The sequence below is a fragment of the Salarias fasciatus genome, chromosome 10 (assembly GCF_902148845.1).
Source record: "Salarias fasciatus chromosome 10, fSalaFa1.1, whole genome shotgun sequence".
Classification (NCBI taxonomy): domain Eukaryota; kingdom Metazoa; phylum Chordata; class Actinopteri; order Blenniiformes; family Blenniidae; genus Salarias; species Salarias fasciatus.
In genome coordinates, this window is record NC_043754.1 from 7,393,701 (window position 1) to 7,414,997 (window position 21,297).

Genomic DNA, 21,297 nt, shown 5'->3' on the forward strand with positions numbered 1-21,297 from the left:
TTACAAAACACACACACACACACACACATAAAGAAAAGTACAACTTACGCACTCAGTCAAATCAACAACAAAGTATAAAAGGGCAGGAGGTACAGTACGGATCAAAACGTTGACAGGACGGAAATGCAGAAACGATGAGAGATGCAAAGAAAAGGAGGATGTGAAGGCTTCTGCGTGCCTGTCCACGATCCACACGGAGACAGAAGACCGGGAGTTCAGTAAAACATTGTGTTTTTTGCATTTCCATGGTAAACGGGCAATAAAGTGTAGTTCAGTCTGAGGTAATGGTGGTAGTTTGTTATGATTGCTCAGCTCACGGAGACGCCGCACCATGAGAAAACATAAATGCACGTGATAATTATTCTAGACGACATTTGATCCTTTTAATCTCTTTGCTCCGTCTTTTCACAGGCAGAGGTCTGCTGGCCTTCCATACCGATGGGCAATTTTACACTCTGTGGCCATGCCCGTGGGCTGGTGGCGTGTGAGGCACAGCCGCACGCTGCAGTGGACACCAGTGGATGTTTGCATGTAACCTAACACCCAGACCCCTTTGTGCATATATGTGTCGCGAATGCAATCGGACGTACGTCGCAGCCGTTTCCTTTATGACGTGTGTATTTACCAAGGCACATAGCTCCTCTGTCACCGGGCATACTCAGCCAGTTAAAACAATAAGAGCCACTGGACGAGAAAATGTACAGGCAGCCCCCCATGAGACGCGAAAGCAATTCCAGATGATGCTGCACCGGGACTGTTGAGATTCAGCGTGCGCTGAAGGCCAGACGCTGACGATTATTAATGATGTTCCTATGGAACTATACAGGCTGCCCCCAGCTAACAGCACAGTAAAGCGACCAGCGAATGGGCGCCGCTGGCATTTTTTTTTTCTTCCCCTCACCGCCGCCCCCCCTCCCCCCCTCCCTGTGCATCGCCGTGTGCGTGTGTGCATGCATGTTGTCATCTCTCTACCTAAGTGTCAAAGCCTTATCGTCTGTAATGAGCAACAATGAAAACTTCAAACGCATGCCTGCTCTAACTCATCATAGGTGAAGCGCAAACATGTCAAGTGAGAACACAACTCGACTACTCTACGGAAAAACGGCAAGCAATCAAGACACAGTGAAGGAGTACTTGGTTCCTCTCCACAGAGAACAGGGCCAGAGCTAAGTGTGACAGGGGCCGGGGGTGGGTGGGGGTGGGGGTGGTGGTGGGGGGTGGGGGGTGGGGGGTGAAGTGGCGGGAGAGAAAATCATAAATGCTACACAAACACAGACGTGACGTGAGAATGTGCTCCCTCCAAAAGTCCACGACTATTATGTGAAACTACTGCATGTTCGGATTTGCCTTCCACCGATACAGACGTGCAAAATATCAAACGCTTAAGAAAAAACAGACGCACGAAACATGCGCGCACACACATACACACACACACACACACACACACACACACACACACGATAAGATGTGATGGACTTGGCCTCCTGCGATCCTGTCTTAACCGAAAAAAAACCACCCCGAGCCTCGGACAGATTCAGTTTAGGTTGTTGGCCTTCATGATGGCGGGCTTCCTGTTGACGTACGTGGCCCAGTAGCCTAAGTTGAAGATGAAGAACAGAACTGGGAAAATGATGCGCGAGATCTTGTCCACTTTGCTGACGCGGTTGTAGGATTTCTTGGCCTCTGTGTAGGGGTCATCCATTTTATGCAGGTAGGCGTGTTTGGACGACACCGTGGGCGCGCTCTTGGAAATGGTGGTCAAGCCCTGGTCCTTAGCCACGTTGATGGCATAGGTGGTCCCGACAATGTTGAAGGTGTTGTTTGCCTTTTTCGACAAGGCTGCCGACTCTCTTCTCTGGAAAAGGGAAAAAGAGGCAGTAAAGTAAAAGGTTGTCAGGAGCGAAGCAGCAGACTCAACAATACTTCCATTTGAACTCATTAAGAGGAAATAGAAGCAACACCACGAGACACGACACACACAAGAACAAAACAAAGCCTAACCATATCTTTAATCCTGGCCATGTTAGCCTGAAACGGTTCCTGAAAAGAAAAGTAGAAAAGAAAAAAAGTTTACCAATTATATTAAAATTACCCAACGCACATACTCTATTCATCAGTGCCTAGCTGGAAGTACTTCTTAACAAGACACACTCTAAATACTGTTAAAAGTCAAATCTGCATCATACAAATCTCTGAATGCAGAAAAGAAAAGGTCATGATAAAAAATTCATGACTAAATTACCAGGCCGGTAAAATTAAGAGGGTGGAAACAGGAACAGTTTATATTTTTTGCATGGCTGCAGAACCAGGCCGGACTGGGCGTCTGACAGCGCTAACAGCTGCGGTAGCAGCGCAGAGAAAAACAAAAGCAACATAATGCCTGAAAACATGTCTGACAAACTGTATCAATGAGAGCAGCCAGACCTCTTCAGGCAAACATCGTGCGATAAAACAAACACGACAAAAGGGCTGCGCGTGATAACGGCGGCGCGAGAGGCGGCCGTCCTCCTACCGCTGGAGAGAAATCATTAGACTGTCTTTCATATTGGAATCACACGGGAAGACGGGGTTTTATTTGCTAAATTGGTCCTCTCACATAGCTAAACTTGCAACACTAGAGGATCCTGTCAGCCTAAGCGAGTACAGCGCCGTGCACACGCCAGCCGTGGGAGAGCAAGTAGGGCACTAAGATTGATTACGGGAGCAGAGTTTTAGTTTCCTGTGTGGCATGCAGTCTGGTGCCGTGGTAATTTCCTTCACACCATTCATCCCCACTGTGGCCACTTTAAAGATGCGCAGTCAAACTAAACCGGCGTGTGTCACGTAACAAAGAGTTTCACTTTCACTGCTCCCTGTTTCCACTTTCCGCCCGGCTTTAATTTTTGCTCCACTTTTTTCGGCTTCATTTAATTTTCCTCCCTCCTTTTCTCCTCACTCCATCTTTTTAATTAGCATAACTAATGTCCCCTTCTCCCCTCTTCCAAAATACTTCACGGTGGATCTCTGTCAGCGTGCAGCTCCTCACCAAATGTTTTGTTTTCTTCTTTGTCCTCAATATTATTCACACATGCTCACAAATGTGCATTAGAGTGATGGTTTTCTTTTCTTTTTTTTTTCTTTTTTAATATCCTGTATGTTTCTCCATGACCCAAAACTCAACAGGAGACCACTTTGCAGTATCAGGAGTGAGAAGAGGTGAAATGATATTGGCAGGAGCTTTCACAGGCGAGTCATTATTGTAGCACAGCCTCAGAATATTGGTCTGAGGCGATGGAGGCAGCAGGATTGCGCAAGATACATGTTTCCTCCTCAAATGAGTAGCACAACGTGATGAGTACGATCGTTTAAGCTCCTCTGCAATGACAGCAAGGCTTGTGGAGAAGCAGCAAAGCTGGCAGCTTTTAACAGAGGAATGGGGAGCCACTCCCTTAAGGGTCTACTATCTCAAGTTAATTTGAACCGAGAGAAAGAAAGCGTTGCACTGATGCCCCCAGATAACCAGATACTTTTCCATGCTATCGATTCCTCCACATCTAAAGCCACCGCGAGCCTCCTCTATCACGGCAGCGGCCTGCGTCAGCAGGAAAGCGAATGACTACTATGTGTCATATGACCTTAATCATAGCCCTTAAACTCTGCAGTCGCAGAGATGTTCCTCACCCAGTATCCTGACAAATGAGCTATGCAAAAGCAATTTTCTGTCGCTATTTAGCCAGGCTGTCATCTGCAGTAATTTATATGGACTAATTATTGAGGAAACCGTATGCGGGAATCGGCTGTATGCATGTTTTTGTGAACATAAAGTGACACAGCGGATAATTTACTTTCGGCCAATGAGTCTTGTGCACTGTTCAAAGTCATTCGGCTAGCTGCAGGCACAAATATCCCCCCAAATACAACGCATCTATTGACCTTGTCTTTGTAACTTCTACAAATTGTTGCATCAGAATATTTTTTTCTTGACTGTGATTAAGTGTCCTGGGGGTAATTGTGTGTTGCCGCATCCCGCTGTGTGGAGCTCACTGTGTTCATGTGTGCGTGAACCCGAACCTTGTGACAGTCTGTCCTTCTCTAAGACTGGAGATGAGGTGTTGGCATATTTAATAGCCTCAAGTATGTGAGCATGTGTGTGTATGAAGGAGCAGACTGGAGATGGGAGCCATGAAGCCCCTGTCTCTTTCGGTGTGTGTGTGTGTGTAGGCAGGCAAATATAAACACAAAAGTTGTATTTTTTGGGCGGGATTTCTGAGGCTTTAGATTGATCTGAGGTTGTGTCACAGATTGTCAAACTTTTACCTTGTTAAGAAACCAAAAGAAGCTTCTTTTGCATATATTCCCAATCCTGGGTTTTGAGAGTGCTATTGTAAAAATCTAAAGGCTATGACCAGCATTTAGTTTGTAACTCACACTAGTAGAACAAACAGTGACCTCTAGTGGTCGTACTAAACCTGAGGGCAATGATGGAGAAATGTAGAGAATATACTTAAGCTCTGCTATAAATCTTCCACATTTTCATAAAGTTAGTTTTCATTCAGATTTGTCGTCGGCTTATTTATCAATTTTACCAAATGTTTGTGTTTGAGGCTGCAGTGATGTTTAGCTGAGTTTCAGTGTCTCAGCTGTTTCTCGATTCCTTCAGACGGCCCGTTTTCTGAAGGCTAGTCAGTCAGCAGGGTAACATTAATAACCTGGGAACGTCTATGTGGTGTTCATGGCCTTACAGCTTACACTGCAAAACGGTGTGCATGTTGCATAGCAATCGAGGTGTCAGTCCTGTAATACAGGGAAGATATGGAAATGGAGCGTGAGGCAATAGAGCTTTTTTTTTGGGGGGGTGATAAATCCAGTCAAGATTTGTTGCACTGAGCAACACATTTGAATTAATTTTTTTCTTGTAATTTGCATGGAAAGCCGACGCTGACACCTGCAAGTGTTTCTTCCTTCAGGTGCATCATTCATAACCGAGTGCTTTGTGGGGCTAAAAGCTTAAGGTGTGAATGTTGTGTAAGTCAAGCAAATTGTCACATTTACTCAGTGCTATGAATCTAAAGTGAGGCTGCAGAGGTACAACGGTTAGGTCCTTGGTTTTCTCTGAAAAGAGTCTCTTGTGGTGGTTGATTCGGAACAGCATTTGCGCTCTCTGAGTGTCGTCTTCAGCCTTCAAATGCAAACTTTGAAAGCTGCCGACACTGAATTGGGACTCGGGTATGGGGATGCATCTTATATATTAAGTTAAATGTCATTCAGTTGGCCAAAACATCAGAACCGACTCAGTATAAATCAATCCAACTCAACACCAGTGCAGATTGCAACTTCGATGCCGTGACTCCACTGAGTCTACACACAGAAACTAGACACATTAGTCTGTGATCGATAGTACCCATAAATGATGAATGAATGAAACACAAGAATTCAACTTATTCATAGTCCAGCCAGTTTTTCTTTGAGCGAATTTGAACGGATTTCTTTTCCCTTTTATTACAGCCTCCTATTTTTCTTAAAGAAAGCAATATCTCGAGTTTGCCACGAATATAGAAGTACTATTTAGTTATATTGCAACTGCTAAACACCAGTTTCCAGCCATGATTGGTGCCAATATGCAGTCAAAGCATGGTTTAGGATGATTAGTCAAATATAACGACTTCAACTCGCTGCATTATAAAGCGTTTCCCTTGTTGGAACAGTCAGAGGACGATTCCCAAGAGGCAAATCATCAAGCATAACAGTTTTCTCACTTCAAACAGCACAGGTGTGGGAGCAGGAAAAAAAAAAAATCTCATCAAAAGGGGTAATAACAAGATGCCTCCAGAAAAGGCTATTTTCCTCTTCCTCCACCTGAATGCACAAAACTTAAAAAGTTTTGTATGGCAAACACACAGAAACAGCAACTTTCCCGTTGTTATGTAGAGAAGAATTGTCATTCTGACACACTACTGCGAGGATTGACGATGACAACCGATGTTTTCTGAGAGATTATTGTACTTCAGTCGTCTGTAGGTGTAGTCATTTGTGGTGCAGGTGCGGATGCATGACAAACCGTGATCACTCGCTGGCGCCTGCGGAGAAAGCCACGGCACAATCAGCCTCTGCCCCTGCCTCGGCGGATGGAAACAGCGCCTAATATCTAACACAGTAGTGTCCAATCAGGTGTCGCAGAGTGCCAGGAATACACAGGCTTTCATTCCCACCAAAACTCCCCACCGGCTAATTTCTGTAATAAGCACACCTTCAGCCGGCGAGGGGAGAGCTAATTAGGGAGATCGCTTGTCAAACTGAATGTTAGACGACACGATGGGAGGAAAATGGCATCGGAGCTCCCCTAACCAGCAAAGTAAATTAGTGTGCATAGACTTGTCTACAGCTCACCATTCGAGACCTAAAAAAGACGTAGCCCTGGGGGGGGGTGAAGTCATGGTTTGGTTCTGGTCGGAGCTGAAACTCCACCACTGATCACCGGGGACCGTGTTCTCAAAAAGACTTGCTGAGCTGAAGCTCTTGAATATTACCTTCCCTCATATATTTCCCCTCTTATTTCATCCCTTTTCTCTTCTAAGGGAGAGGTTCCGTGTAGCCCGATCATTTTGCTTTCCAGCAGCTCGTAGTAGCAGGGAGTGTGATGGGAGTGCCACGTCTCCCTCTGTGACCCCATTCTTTTTTATCTATCATGACAACTGCATGCTCAGCACAGCCCCTGAGAACGCAGTCCAGGCTGTTGCCATTAAGACGAGCCATCAAAAAGGGGTTGGAGGAGGGAAAGGGAAAAAAAAAAAGGAGGAAAGAAAATAAGGGAAAAAAAAAAGCCTCCACTCTGCAGCATTGTAACGCTGCGAATTACCCTCACCGACGGAAAAGTTCCCTGGCAGCAATATACATTTTTCTGCCAATCACTCCGAGGACCAAATGTCAAGCTATATATATATAAAAAAAAAACCTACAAAGGCTGTACCGATTGTGTCAAACAGTTTGTACATTAGTAGCAAAAAATAGATTTGTGGTACCATCTGTCACAGAAGAAATACGTCTCTCTCTGGGTTGTGTCTGTGCCTGATACGCCAGTGTTTTATGTGTCGGCAGCCTCGCAACAGCAAGGCTGCTGGCGACCTAGCTCCTGTTCTCGAAGTTCAGAATGCTGCATATATGTTTCTCATGTTTGTTGAAAAAAAAAAAAAAATCCCAGGAGGATATCCTTTTATCCCATCTTTTATTCCGGGTTTGAGCTTGTAATTCGTCCACGAATGATGACTTCAAGTGAAAACACAAAAACTTTTGTTGCATTTTAGGTGTCGTTTATGACAGTGGTGCTCGGAGCCACTGAAATGCCAGATTTTTTTCAAAGGTTCCCAAGGTGGAGCTTTTCAAAAACTGAACTTTCTGAAGACACTTGGGCTCCAGCTCCGTGCAGACGGCGGAAACATAGCGGCCCAGCGTGGAGACGACATCGATTCTATGTAAATGGACATCGTTTTCAAAATGTTGCTCAGTAAACGGGGCTTGATTACTTCCATGAGTGGTTTCCAGGTTGTTTACATTACTTTCGCATCTGTTAAGGTGAACATCGTTCTCTTTCAAGAATCTACAGCAGGTTGAAGAAATGACCCAGTGTTGGTGACAGTCGGTGTCTCTGCCAGTGTTTTACTTTACTGTAATGTTTTAGAGATGAAAAGGAAAGGTCACATTTCTGTCTGGAGGCAAACTGAGTGGGAGCCGCCGCTTCGGGGTCCAAAATGCTCTGATTAGACTTTTGTGTTCAAAGTTAACAACTCCAGGATCCTTGAAACATTTTCTTTTCTCCCTCCTATATGTCATTCGTGAGCAAACCGACTGTCTCCCATAACGTCATTCAACAAGGACTTCTGCATATATTTATCAGTTTGAGGATATTTTTGAAAATTTTGCTCTTTGTCTGAAAATGTCGGACACATGAGGTTGATTTAAAAAAAAAAAGTAATTATCAAACTGTTTTACAGCCAGAGTAGAAAAGAAAAAAAAGACAGATTGAAGCCCAAAAAGCATCTTTATTTTAATGACGGGAAATGAGCACATGGATTTTCTTAAGGACTACGGAGGCTTTAGCCTTTGTTTCCAATTACTATAACAAAGACTCCTCATGTTATTCTGAGCTGCAGAGTTGAAATCAGAGAGTGAGAACATCACCACTCTGGGAGTTTCTCAGCAATTATGATGTTTTTGCAGTTAAATGTAGTTTCCTCTTCTGATAAATACTCCCTTTGTTGGAATAGGATGATCCAGTGCAAACAGGAAGAGTCTGCTAGAAACTCTGTGTGTGTGTGTGTGTTTTTGTGTGTGTTTTTTTAAAAGCAAACTATAATGTTGGAGTAATAATGAGTTCAGCAGTCGGGAGGTCTGGAAAAGCACGACTCTACGTATCACTCAATCATGAAGTCAGCCCTCTGGGAATATTCCTTGCGTAAAAATATGTCATGAAAATCCAAGTTTCCCGTTGTTTGCACATTTATCTTCCTCACACTGTTTTTCATACTCTGCACTTTGAGCTCAGTAACGATGACGAAATCCTCCAGCAAACAGTACGGTGTAAGTTGTGTTCTAGTTGTTCTCTCGTCTTGAGGGAAACCTGAGTCTGAGCGCACCTAATTAACCGGACGTTATTGTACACAAACACATTTTCTGGGCTGCAAACAGGAACAAAATGGATTTCAACAGTCTGTTGTATGATTACATTAAACTTCATGTAATCATACCTCTGAAACTTTTGAACAAGCTTCTCAAAGAGCGTACATCACACTGCAAACCTCTGTCTCCTTTACTTCCACTGCAGGCTGTTTTGATCTAAATATACGTTTTCAAATTAATTCATCGGGGGGGAAAAAAATAATGCTGGAAAAAGCTACATGAGTGTTTTTGATGTGGGAGTGACCTGATGCATTTCACTTCAGAAAACCTTTTAAAGCTCATCTTTTCTCCTCCTGCAGCCTTTAGCCTCAGCCCTCATGAATCCACTCTGTTCCCAGCATTCACAGAGAAGCAGCAGTGTAAGTACATCTCTTTCTCTTATTCTTTAAAATGTCATCTTCCTATTTACGCCAGTACAAGTCTGATCACAAATCCGGTCTGATATATGCAAGTGCACAACATGAAGCGTCCACGACACCGCCTCTGGTACGAAGCACGGCGGTTTGGTGGCATACATGCAAGAGATTTAAAGAAAATACAGGTAACGCTGCAAATGAGGCAGTTTGTAAGAAGAATTTTCCAACAATCTCCCTGAAGTTGGACCACATTTACAACGGGAGAGACATATAATTCAATAAAAGTGACATAAATTCTTAAACAGGACATTTTGAAAAGAGACATTTCAAGCTTAATGAGACTTTTAGATGCAAATAAAGAATGTAATAGTAATGGAAGCATACACCAGCATTTGGCTCTTTACTTTCCAACATTTGAACTTTGGATTTACTGAGGTGTTTTCCAGCTCGCTTGCTGTCGGTAATCAGTGGGATTTTATACCCCACGTCCACAAATCAATCTTATTCTTTATTTCACATCCTTGCAACAAGATGCAAATCTGCTAATACAACCAAAAAAAAAAAAAAAAGGCCTACGTAAATCACTCATCATCAACCAATACATATAAATCTAAATGTGTTTCTTGGCAGGAAGGGGACGTTTTATTTACGTTTCACAGTCAACGTCTCAGCACATTCAGAGAAACCTCGGTAGATCATCGACGCCTGATTCTGTCATTTATGTGATCCACTTAAAATCAGGCGAACAATTAATTGGTTCCTTTCATTAGTGGAACGAATGAGCTCTTTGAAGCAAACGCTGCAGATAAATTATTTCAAGACAAACATGAGCATTTGATATATTCAGCACAGGACCGGGTGCTTAAATTTTCCTCATTGGTTTTCCCCGTGCTTGGTCTGATACCATCCTGGGCTGCTAATCTTTTTTTATTTGATGTCATCAGTTATAAAACACCATTGAAATCATAGTAAATTTAAGCCCGAGGGTTACCAGAAGAAACACGTTCCGCTTTATTTATATCAACACATCAATTTTCATAGGAAAGCATTTTATTTGGGCGCTTTCAGCTGGATTATTTTGAACACATCCCCAGTCGTACAATGTGCATTTCTACTCTCCTACCTTGATACGGATTCACTCAGTACCCTGCATCCTCATAAACAAGGCACAAACAGTCCAGACGGGCGACCAATTAAAAATCTATAAGTTGTGATTCATCAGCGCTCGCGTTGTAAAGCAGTCAGCCTCGGGTGATTCATTCGGACTGATGCACTCTCCCTTTTTAATCAGCGAGCCCATAATGTGCTCGTCTCGATGTAAAGATGCCATCTTTTGTGCCAACACCGACTTCAGGACGGGAGTTGAACATATGCCGCCATCGTAAATCAGGGCCAATGTCTCTGGGAGTTTACCTCTGTTTCTGCTCTCACTGTTCCGCCCCACTGTCCCTGTTCCATTTGGCTGGTAATGAATAAATAAAAGCTCTCTTTATAGTCTTTATGGAGTACTCCAGGCTGCGTTAAAGAGGGAACTTTCCATCAGTGTTTCCACGGTGCAGTTTCCCCGCGACGCGCCGCCACCGTGGAGTGATGGCGACCCGAGCAAGTTGGCACATTTTTAACAATGTGGTCGAATCAGAAATAATTTGTAATGCGATAGTCAGGAAAACATGGCTGCGGGTAAAAATCAAAAAGGAAAAGGAGAAGAGGAAAGAAAAGAAGCAGCGTTTGGTTTGTTGCGGTGACGTGTTCGTGATGCATCGGGAGCGCAGGCATTTACAAAGTTCAATTTCTTTTACAATCAGACTGTTTCAAATGAGAATCACTCACCCTTATTTCCATGCCCTCTTTTTTCCCATCCCACGCCCAGCTGCGCTTGGTGAAGTAGTTGACTGTGGCAAACTCAATCAAGGCAGAGAAGACAAAGGCATAGCACACGGCCATGAACCAGTCCATGGCAGTGGCATAGGCCACCTTAGGGAGGGAGTTTCTAGCACTGATGCTCAGGGTGGTCATGGTGAGCACAGTGGTGACCCCTGAAGACAGAATGAGAGGATTAGTACACAGCAGGAGGAAACGAACAAAAAGAAAAGTTTTTTTTTTCTTTAATTTTTACAACTTGAGTCAGATTTTGATTTAAAAACATTTTTTTTTTTCATCATTTACTTGGTGGCTTTGTGGACTGGATAGGAGCTTCTTCCGGGCTGTTTACAGCCCGTGGACCTTATTTTTGACACCCCCGGCCCAAAGGAAAACCAAGTTGTGCTGCTTCAGAGCTGAACTCAACCACAGCTATGAAACAGAAAAACATTGGACGGGCTTAAATTCTCTACTTAAAATCAATCAAGGTTTCATTCAGTTCTTCGAATTGGATTCCAGTTGAAGGTTATAACTTTAGAGACGACGGCCTGGTCCGCTGCACTGCAGAGCTTTATATAATGCACTGTATGAAATCAGAAAGTTGAGCCGCGTTCTGCTGACACAATTCAGCGATGTGTAAACATCGCAGTACACTGGGTCAGTCCGGCAGGTTCAAACTACCGGGGACGGGCTTCTCAATGCAGTGAACCATTACGGGGGATGTTTCGCCTTGTATTTTCGTTCCAGCCAGTCGGATGCATGTGTCTGAGGAATTAGATTCCCTTGTAAAACTGAGTGCAGCCGAGATGAAACTTCCAAACTCTGTTGTTAAATAAAAAAAAAAAAAAGAAAAGAATGCAAGTTTGCAGTGATAAGACTCAAGAAGTAAACTTAAAGAAAAAAAAAAACAGGGAAAACTTTTCTTCAGTTCACAGAAATACACAATATATGGCCTTGAATACATTTGAAAGAGGCAGGGTTTTGTGCAAAGGTTGTCTTGAATGAAAATTTAACTCGACGCCTAATGTGAAAATGAGCAGCAGACTTCCATTTACTGAAATTAATTAATCTGGAATTGATTCCCTCGATGTGAAAACTTTGCAGATCATTCAACATCTCGGCTTTTACGGTCGGCGTGGCGGGGAATGAAATATCGCTCCAACAATGGTTGCCCATCCAGCCACGTAAAAACAATCACTTCATCTGTTCCAGCCTATCTGGCCTGATGAAAGACGAAAACACTGGAGACTCTGAAAAAGGAGATCCTGAGCCGCAGGACCGGGAGGTCAACTCATTTTGGTGAGTCACGGGTGAGAAATTACAAAATGTGACAAAAAGATTGATAGGAAACTGTTCACTTTGGGGACAGAGATGAATTTCCAGGTAATGCTTTTCGCATAACTGCTAACTAAGTTTTAGCGTTTCGACTGTTTCTCTTTAATTAAGAGATTCGTCTGAACAGGAGGAGGTGTTTATCAGCACAGTGATTAATTATCGGTCGAGATGACGACATTGTGGCGCTCGCAATAACAGTGATTTTCTCCGTCAAAGATTCTTGCAGAAATGATTTAGTGATGTCTGGAAAAAAGAACTTCAGCGGCGAAGAAGGACGACAAATGATCACTCGGTCATAGGCGGGATAAAAACACACCATGTCCTTCAAAACAAGATTCATTTCACCAAAGATCATGGATCGCTACTATTTCCTGACACGTGATAAAGTGTGTGTTTGTGTGTGTGTGTGTGTGGAGGTGAAGGAGGTGCAGTTAATCAAAATGCATTGGTAAAGGCGATGATGACCTTTTTAACATTCTGAGTGGCCCGGTGCTTCACGTGCTCTTTGACATCTATTGTGCGAGCTTTGCTTTTTTTTTTTTGTGTGTGCGCTTCATTTCTAAATCAAAATGCTAATTATGTGAGAACCACAGATTAAAGGGCACTTCTGGGGATTATGCAGCACAATAACAACAAGTGAGAGCGAAAAAGGGGGGAGTTGCATTTCATCTTAAAGCACAGGGTATTTCAAGCAGACATTATTTCCTGACATGAATCGCACTGGAAGAACAAATTAAATCATTATTAGTCAAAGAGAGAAAACGCTGTCGAGTGTCACGTCTGTTGACAGCGAATACCGAACAGCTCAGGAAGTAGGGAGATTTGCATTTGGATAATATCCTCATGGTAAAATGCTCATCCTGACTGTATTTTGTTTATTTCTCTGTTAAATGGTGGAAGGAACACCTGTGAGATGAGCGGCAGAGCTGAGTTTTTGGAAAATCCGAGAACGTGATGCTTCTATCAATGCGTCCCCTCTTCTGCAGAGTTACTTCTCTTGCCAAGTAGGGGGGAAAAAATCCATCTCTTGGAAAAAGAAACACTTCAAATAATAGCATTTTATGATCCAAGTTCAGCATGCCCTTATTTTCTAAGTGTTTTTTTCTTCTCTGCGGGCAAGTAGATTTTTACAACATAGCTTTGACATGTTTTGACTGGATTCTCCCGTCTTCATCAGAAAGACGTCAGGATGACGTTTTCCGGGGAAGACGGTTAATAAAGAGAGAGAAAACACTTGTACTTGCTTTATTGAAGGCTGGTTTGTTAAGAGGTTTCGCTTCAGATGTGAAACTCGGATAAGTAGTTCATTATAAACAGGCCTGTCATACCTGACACCTGTTTGGTTTTTTTTGCATTACATTTACTGAACACTCAGTTTTGCCACTTATTCCTTTATTCCTACTTTTTAAATTGTGAAATCTTCCAAATTTCTTGAGAAACACCTCTTCCGCTTGTCCTCAGCTCAAAACAAGAGTCAATAAGACCATAAGCTGTTTTATCTCTGGCAGAGAGAATTTTGTGGATATTTCTTTCATGGCCAGAACCTTCTAACTCAGCTCTGCTGCTCATCCCACAAATGTGGCACCATCAAAATGTGGCACAAACAGGAAAATAACTCGCCAAACCGAAACCTAAAATTATTTTGTAAGATGATGACTGGGCCTGCACATTCCTAATTATTTCATCAATTTTGCTGTTGGTAAATTACAAGTAATAAAAACAAGCTTGCATTTCGTGAGCAGCAACACTGACGCCGTGAGCCCCTGCCATTATTTCATAAAGAATGCGGATGTGCAATCTGAACCTTATTAAGAGCCCCTCGTTACTTCAGCGGGATTATCTCGGCTTTTAAAACCGATGAGCCCTGTTTTATCTAAATTAGCTGCCGCTCGCTGAGGAGTATCACTTCAAAGCAGGCCGGCTGTTGTAAAGTTGACAAATCAGTGGTGCGGCCTCATCGAGGGACGCAGCTCCTCGTCTATCTATCACCTGCCGCGCTCCTCCGCCCGACGTCTGCCTCCCGACTCCGCTCCTGCTTATCCGTGATTAATTAACGCTTGCGGTTACAGAAGGAGGATCGAGTCAATACTCAATACTACGATAAAAGCTCAGGGAAAAAAAAAAAAAAAAATGACGCTCCTTGCTCGTGTGCACCCGGATGCACCACAGCTTCAGCATGTTTTCTGCATCGTTATGTTTACTATTGGAGCTTTTCAACTGGAAACTTCCTCCTCCTCCCCCTTTTTTTTAAACCTTTTGCATTGGTTTGCTGAGTCATCCCGCAAATGCAGTCCCTCGTCTTTGTTCTGATCTGATTTGATCCTCACCCCTCACCCCTCACCTAAAACCGTCAAGCCTGTTCAGTGAATCGCCTGGTTGATTCATTTGTTGTTTGCTGGGTTTGGGACACACGAGACGGCACTCACCAAATACAGTGCGCGCTGGAACCGATTCTCTGTTTAGCCAGAAGGAGACCTGAGACAGTATGACAGTCATGATGCACGGGAGGTAGGTCTGAATCACAAAATAGCCAATTTTCCTTTTCAAATGGAAATACGTTGTCATCACTACATATTCTCCTGAAGGGAAAGGAGAGAAACGGAGAGAGAGAAAGAGATGGGGGAGGAGAGAAAGAGAGACACACACAGGGTCATCATTATTAATACAGCTATGTGAGAAACACAAGCTGAATGTATTCCAGGATGGATTTTATTAAAGTTAAAACATTAACGTGAACACTTGCATCATCAAAGGTTTGTCCCCGGGCTCCTGGTGAGCCATCAAACCGTACAAACACACCGAAAAACTGTGCTTAAAAGATGCCATGTGCACAGAGACGTTCCACCGAGGTTGTCATTCGTGCTCTGTGTGAAAAAACAAGTTACATGACTAACCTCTATTTCGACAAGGATTCACTCAGGAAAGCAGAGAAAAGGAAACATTTGAAGAGTCGATAATTGGGTGAGCAGTTGTGTTTGGTGTGGTTCTGGTGGAGAGAAATAAGCTGTTTCTCCCATGTTAAAAATATCTGAAGACAAGTCAGAGGCCTTGAGCTGTGGTGAAGAAATCTGAACTGTCACCAAATCTATTCAAACATCAGCAAAGACACGAGTGCAAAGGTCTTACAAGCTATTTTTGAATACTTTTCACATAAAGGCATCGATCAGTAAATAAACATGTGGAATCATGACGCAGCTTCAATGCTTCTATACTCTGGAGATTGTCTGTGTGGATGTAGTTGTGTTAAAATCCTTCAATGTTATGTAATCCCACACAGACTTCGTCATGTTAAGACGGGGAATAAATGAAGGCTGTTCTACAACAAGAACTTATCGTTTCCTCTGAAGTCATTATCCTCCGCTGCAGATTTAATTGTTGCAGCCAATCAGCCGCCTCTCTGTCACTGCACAATACATATCTTTAAATATAAATCTTTGAATACTGAATCTCAGGTTAATGACAGACTTCACCATTTATGAAGGCTTTTTAAGAACTTTATCAGTGCTGACATTTTCACCTGATGTAGTTTTACTGTTTTAGTTGATGTTGAAGTACTGGACCTGAGTTTGAATCCCATTTGTGAGATAAACAGTTCAAGTCTACATTGAAGGTTGCAGCGACCTCAACAACAGATTTCTTTGCATTTAGTTTTTGTTTCGACACACTGTTATTTTTAGTAAATGCCTTGAATAAGTTACTGCAGTTGGGATTGGCTCCAGCTCCCTGCGACCCTGAACTATACAGTGGTATAGAAGATGGATTAATAAAGAGTTGTAATTTTATGCAGCGCTTTCATTAGATTTCCTACATGAATGTGGCTACACTGTGTGCAGTGGTTAGCATGGTTTCCTCACAGGAAGAACATCCCAGGTTCAAGGCCGGTTGTGGATCAAGGGACCCTTTGTAGCAGAGTTTTCATGTTGTCCAGATGAACATGTTGGTTTTCTCTTTGCTCTGGTTTCCTATGAAAAACATGCATCTTATGCCGGGAGTTTACTCCAAATTACCCACGAGTCTATCTGAATATTTGTATAAATAATGAATGATTCAATACATATATACCCATGTTTGCACTGTGATTTTTTTTTTTTAAAAGTGCCTCATAACCGGGGATCTGGGTTTGAATCCCGGCTGTATCAGGAACAGCGTCTGGTTGTCATCACTTCCTGGTTAAAGTGAGAAATTAAATAGACTTCATCAGAAATTTTATAAGAATGGATTTAGTTATTGATTTCGTCTTTTATTTATTTATGCCTCATATTGTATTAGAAAAAGTTCTCTCTTCATATTGACTTGTTTCATTTAAATGTATTGGAAGTGCGTCAGTCCTCTCAAACAGGGTGTGTGATTTCATCCATTTCCCTTTGCGGAGCCCTTTAGATATATTTATCTGTCTGAAAGGTGCGATAGGAAAAAAAAAAAAAAAAAAAAAAAAAGCCTGATTGATATGTTTTGTTGCACCGGCCCAAACCCCCTGCACTGCACAGTGTATTAATTCAAGATGAGCCGCCTTCTCTCCTCTTGAATAATTAAAGCAAAGCGGCTCTGTTTTCATGTAAATACAGTGGTAACCTCTGTATCTGCCAAGGTGGCTTTCAAAGGGGCCTCCGTTTGTTGTCCTCCCCAAAGAGACTGTGTTTCCACAGCCATCCTTCAAGCCGTTGCCAGGACACTGATTATTAAAATATAGATTTTCAGTGGCACGCTACTTTAAAAAAACTCATTTACATTTTCCTTGAGAGCCCTTCGCGGTAGCCGTGGAGAACCTGTGCCTGCGTCATTCTAACCTCTTGATATTTGTCACCGGCGGCGGCGGCGGATGGACAAATTCAGTTCCTTCTCGGCGCTCGGCTCTCGTTGCCATGTCTGCAATCTGTGTTGCAAAGATATGAGAAAAACAGCCTTCTATCCCCCCGAGGTGCATTTTCTGAGCAGATTCTTCTGACCAGAGCTGAACTGGCCCACATTCCCTCGGCTCAGTGTTGTCCATTAAGTTTAAAGTTAGGAGAAATAAGGTTTTCTGACATCTATAAGATGAGGCTGTTTATGAAAGGAGCCACATCGACTCCACCTTCAATCCTGCCAGGCTTTTAGTTGGCTGCGTTGCTGCAAAAGTACCTTTCGCAATTCTTCTGGCTTAAGTTCAGCCCACTAAACAGCCCGACAATAAAGACGGGCTCATGGAAGCCGTCCTCCGTAGAGTGAAACAAGCAATTATTTGGCACATTTCGCTTCCTCGGAAAACAGATTGACAAAGAGGCTCCGTGACGTTTTAGTTCCCAAACACTAGTGAAGTCTGACAAGCCTGGGTAACTGGAAAGCTCGCCGCATGAGAGCCGCATGAGCAAACAGCTCCATCGCAGAGGTTAAATCTCTGAAAAGGGGAAGCCGGGGTGGCTTGTATATAAGCTGTGCACTCCGTCTGTGATTATCAACTGCACCCCCGAAGCAAGCTTTTATCTTTAGCTCCGCAGTTATGAGTCCGTCAGCACATCGTGCAGTTACTTAAAGCCGGATTGATGATTAAAGTTTCTTTTATATTGCTATAATTCACTTAATAGACGATCATATTTCCAAGTTTTCAGTAACTCGTTTTTAAAGCAATCTCTCCAGTAATAAAGCAGAAACTACTCAGATGTGGTTGAACTCAATTATCTAGTATATTACTTGATAGTTGGTGCAAATGGTCCCATTATTACCTGTGCCTGTCTCACTTCTTTATGTTACAGTGCTGCCATAAAGTCTAAAGCCTCCAGTGAGAAAACAAAACTCCGCATTTGCTTTATTTCTCTTTAATTCGGTGGTTATGTAAATTGAATCTGGGCCACAGCCCAAAACAGAATAGAAATAAGTCTCTCTTTTTTTTTCCCTTCCTTTCTCCAACCGGAGTGAGGCTCTTCATATAATCTCTGTGAATAAGCTGAATGGTTTCCCTGAAAACTGATAACAGCCATCGTTTTGTTCGATGGACCCAAACAGTGCAACGTGAATTCAAAAAATGACAGAGCGGAGGAAAGTGCAGACCGTCGCTCTCCAAAAAAAAAAAAAAAAAGACCCACTGGAGTGCCCCGTACGTATAAACACAAATGAGGGAACACAGTTTCTCTCATGACAAAGTACATGCAGGAAACAAACAAAAGAGAAGCTAATAAAAGTTTTTAATTCAGAGGTAGGACTTTCATCACACTAATTTTGTTCCATTGCTTGCAGCAGAGTGTGGCGCATCGAACTGCTGTGAGACTTTGCCCGGCTGACCGGCCGCCTGCGCTCGCCGCGGGCGAGGCAGGCCCAGCGTGGTGTGTTGTTTGCCTCGGGCCTCAGCCTCGCGCCTGTTCCAGCACACCAGATCTGATTAAATTTGAAGTGTATTGTCTGCTGCTGTGTGGCCCGAAATTGGCGTGCGGCGTACCTGTGCTGGAGCTGATGGTTTCTTTGCCAATGACGTGTCCCAAAAGGTCGTACTGGTTGAGCCTGGAGCCGTCCTCCGCCACCGCCACCGACAGCTCGTCTCCCTGAGTCCACAGGTAGATCACCTCATTATTGGTGTAAGCATCTGGACAACGGGGACAAGGCAGGGGGCAAAAATGTTAGAGAATGAATCAAAATGTGACATTTTTCTTTCCTCCACTTTTTCTGTGGCTGAAGAAACTTCTGGAAATCTGACAGGCTGAGTCATTTTCTGCTGCACAGATAGTTTTTCCCCCTATATACAAACAGAATGCTAGGAAAGAGTAGAGATAACTATTTACTGAGGGATGAATCTGAATGAAATGTTATAGATATTCATAACCCGCCGACTTTTTGCTGTAGTGCCTGAACAGCGCTTTAATAAATCATCATCATTCATCATTAGAAACTGTGCCATATTGAGATTAACAGTGGTGTTAACCAGGAAGTCAGAAATGCTTTTATTCCCTTGATAAATAACTGAGCATTTAGATTTTGGTATTACTGAAGAACTTGTGATGCTTTTTGCAAAAATTTATCTTTACGTTTGAATACCTTAAAAAAAAGAAAAAGAAAAAAGAAAGCCTCAACAGTTTGCATGAGTAAAACGGTAATGTGAGACGACACCACGAGGGTTTGTCTTGAAAGTTATTTATCCCCACTGTACTTTTAATTTAATTTCATTCAACTCAAAAGAGTTTCTCTCTAAAATGGCTAAAGAGGACACATTTATGAACTGGATGATTTAATACTAGATAAAAAATGTATAACCTAAACGATGTTGCATAGAACAGCATTCTAAATAAAAAGATTTTGTGCTGTATAAAAATCTTGAACTACTGAGTAAAAAACTCTACTTTGCTGTTTCATTTCCAGATTTAGTAACTGTGTGAGGACTTGAGCACGCCACACACTTAGTTTCTAAATATAGGCATGACTTGTATTATTAGTCTTTATTCTTTCAAGAACTTGGAGGAAAACTGAGAAAACGAGCTTCGCTTTATTTCGACAGCATCCTGGTTTGCTGATATTGGTTACTTGTTAGTTCCTAATATCCAGTCGAGTGGTTTTCTTTCTCTAATTTCACTAAACTTTTGCATCCTCTGCTGAAAACTCTGCGCTCTGGCACAAAACACACTTTCTAACTTGCTGTTAAATGTTTCAACTTTCTGAGGCTCTTCATCTTTATCAAGGGAACTTTCCCTTCAAGCCAGAGGCGGACTGCTTCCACAATGCTGACAGGTATCCCCGAGCTCCCCCAGTCCCTTGTGGAGCGTGCAGTCGGACTCCTCTGATGTTTTTCCAGGTCAGGCGAGGTGCCTAACACCTGCAGAGAACAATCACCACTGTTCCCGCAGTGTGATTTTTGCATTAAGCTCTGTTTTGTTGCGGCCATCTGGACGGACTTACAACTTCCGAACTTCAGAGGACAGGCGTGCGCATCCATGGGGAAATCCTCCAGGTGCATGGGGCACTCGGCATGAATGGTCAACCTGAGGGGGCACAGAGGGAAACACTTCAGCGGGACGGCCGCACTCTGCTTAAGGACACAAAATGGATCGGGGCGTACGACTCCGCGAGCAGAATACAGAGCGAGTTTTCATGGATCCGCGATGAAGATCTTCCGAGAAATTTCTTCATCATGCATGGAAGACGTGGCTTTCAAACATAATCAGAGCATGGAAATAGAATTAACCAGCAATCGCTTTAATGACAAAGTACTTTTTAAATAGATTCATGCCTTTTACAAAACAAAGAGAAGAAACTGAAAGGGAAATGGAGTATGCCCCCCTCTCTCTCCTCCCCCCACCCCCTCGCTGCCAGTAGTAATGAGAATTAAGCTGAATGACAAGAAAGCTGAAGTCTCCAGGGAGCCCCACAGTTTATTTCATTCATTTGGTCAGAGGGCCGAGCCACAAAATGCACTCTGTACGCAAACGGGGAAATAGTGTGTATTATCTCGCTCATGCAAGTTTAATCAACATGGGGATTGCATTTGCTGAGTTCAAACAAAACAGCGAGCCATAAAACCTTCCTTCTCTGGACAGAGGTTCTCATAAATGCACCGCAGACTGTGTTAGTGTAACTCGGTTATAACGTTTATAGTTAATGCATCAATTCAGGGTCGGGACTTTTTAACAGCCTGGGAAACAACGATGTCAAGGCTCTTTTTCATTTCCAAAATAGTGAATGCATTCTTACATTGTGTGTTCAGGGTGCAAATTTCACTTACAAACATATGTATTTGATGTAAATAACAAAATCGTTTGAATTATTTAAACTTTGAACGTTCATCGCAAAGTTTGAAAAGTTAATAAATTACGGCCAGCTTCAAGAGAAAAATCTCCCAGTTTCTGATTAGCTGTTTGCATTGCATTCACAACTCTGTGCTCATTTTTTTTGTCCTCCTTCATTTCTGTTTTCTGCTGCTGTCCCCGATTTCTGATAAATGACTCACAGCTACAATCCCTGCAACGCAACATGATTCACGTATGAGCGGAGCTTAAACCAACAACAGACACGAAGGTAAACAAAGAGTTCAGATCAGACGCTGAATGCACGCCATTTATGTGCAATGACAGAACTTCCCGTCAGGTATGAAAGAAACAAAACCCGACAGTCTGAGACATGACAGCAGCTCTGAGAT

The 21,297-nt window shown here is 42.9% G+C and overlaps 1 protein-coding gene across 1 annotated transcript in view; it reads right to left on the reverse strand.

Annotated features, from left to right (window-relative positions):
* Positions 1-1,242: 1,242 nt before the first annotated feature.
* gabra3 (gamma-aminobutyric acid type A receptor subunit alpha3) overlaps positions 1,243-21,297 on the reverse strand; it is a 50,087-nt gene continuing 30,032 nt past the window's right edge. Inside the window, exons 5-10 of the mRNA XM_030101311.1 lie at positions 20,061-20,143; positions 18,613-18,756; positions 14,630-14,782; positions 10,839-11,044; positions 2,002-2,040; positions 1,243-1,855 (exon numbers count right to left, since the gene is read on the reverse strand). Of these exons, the coding sequence (XP_029957171.1) occupies positions 1,535-1,855; positions 2,002-2,040; positions 10,839-11,044; positions 14,630-14,782; positions 18,613-18,756; positions 20,061-20,143 (946 nt within the window). The 3' untranslated portion in view covers positions 1,243-1,534. The remainder of the gene's footprint in view (positions 1,856-2,001; positions 2,041-10,838; positions 11,045-14,629; positions 14,783-18,612; positions 18,757-20,060; positions 20,144-21,297) is intronic.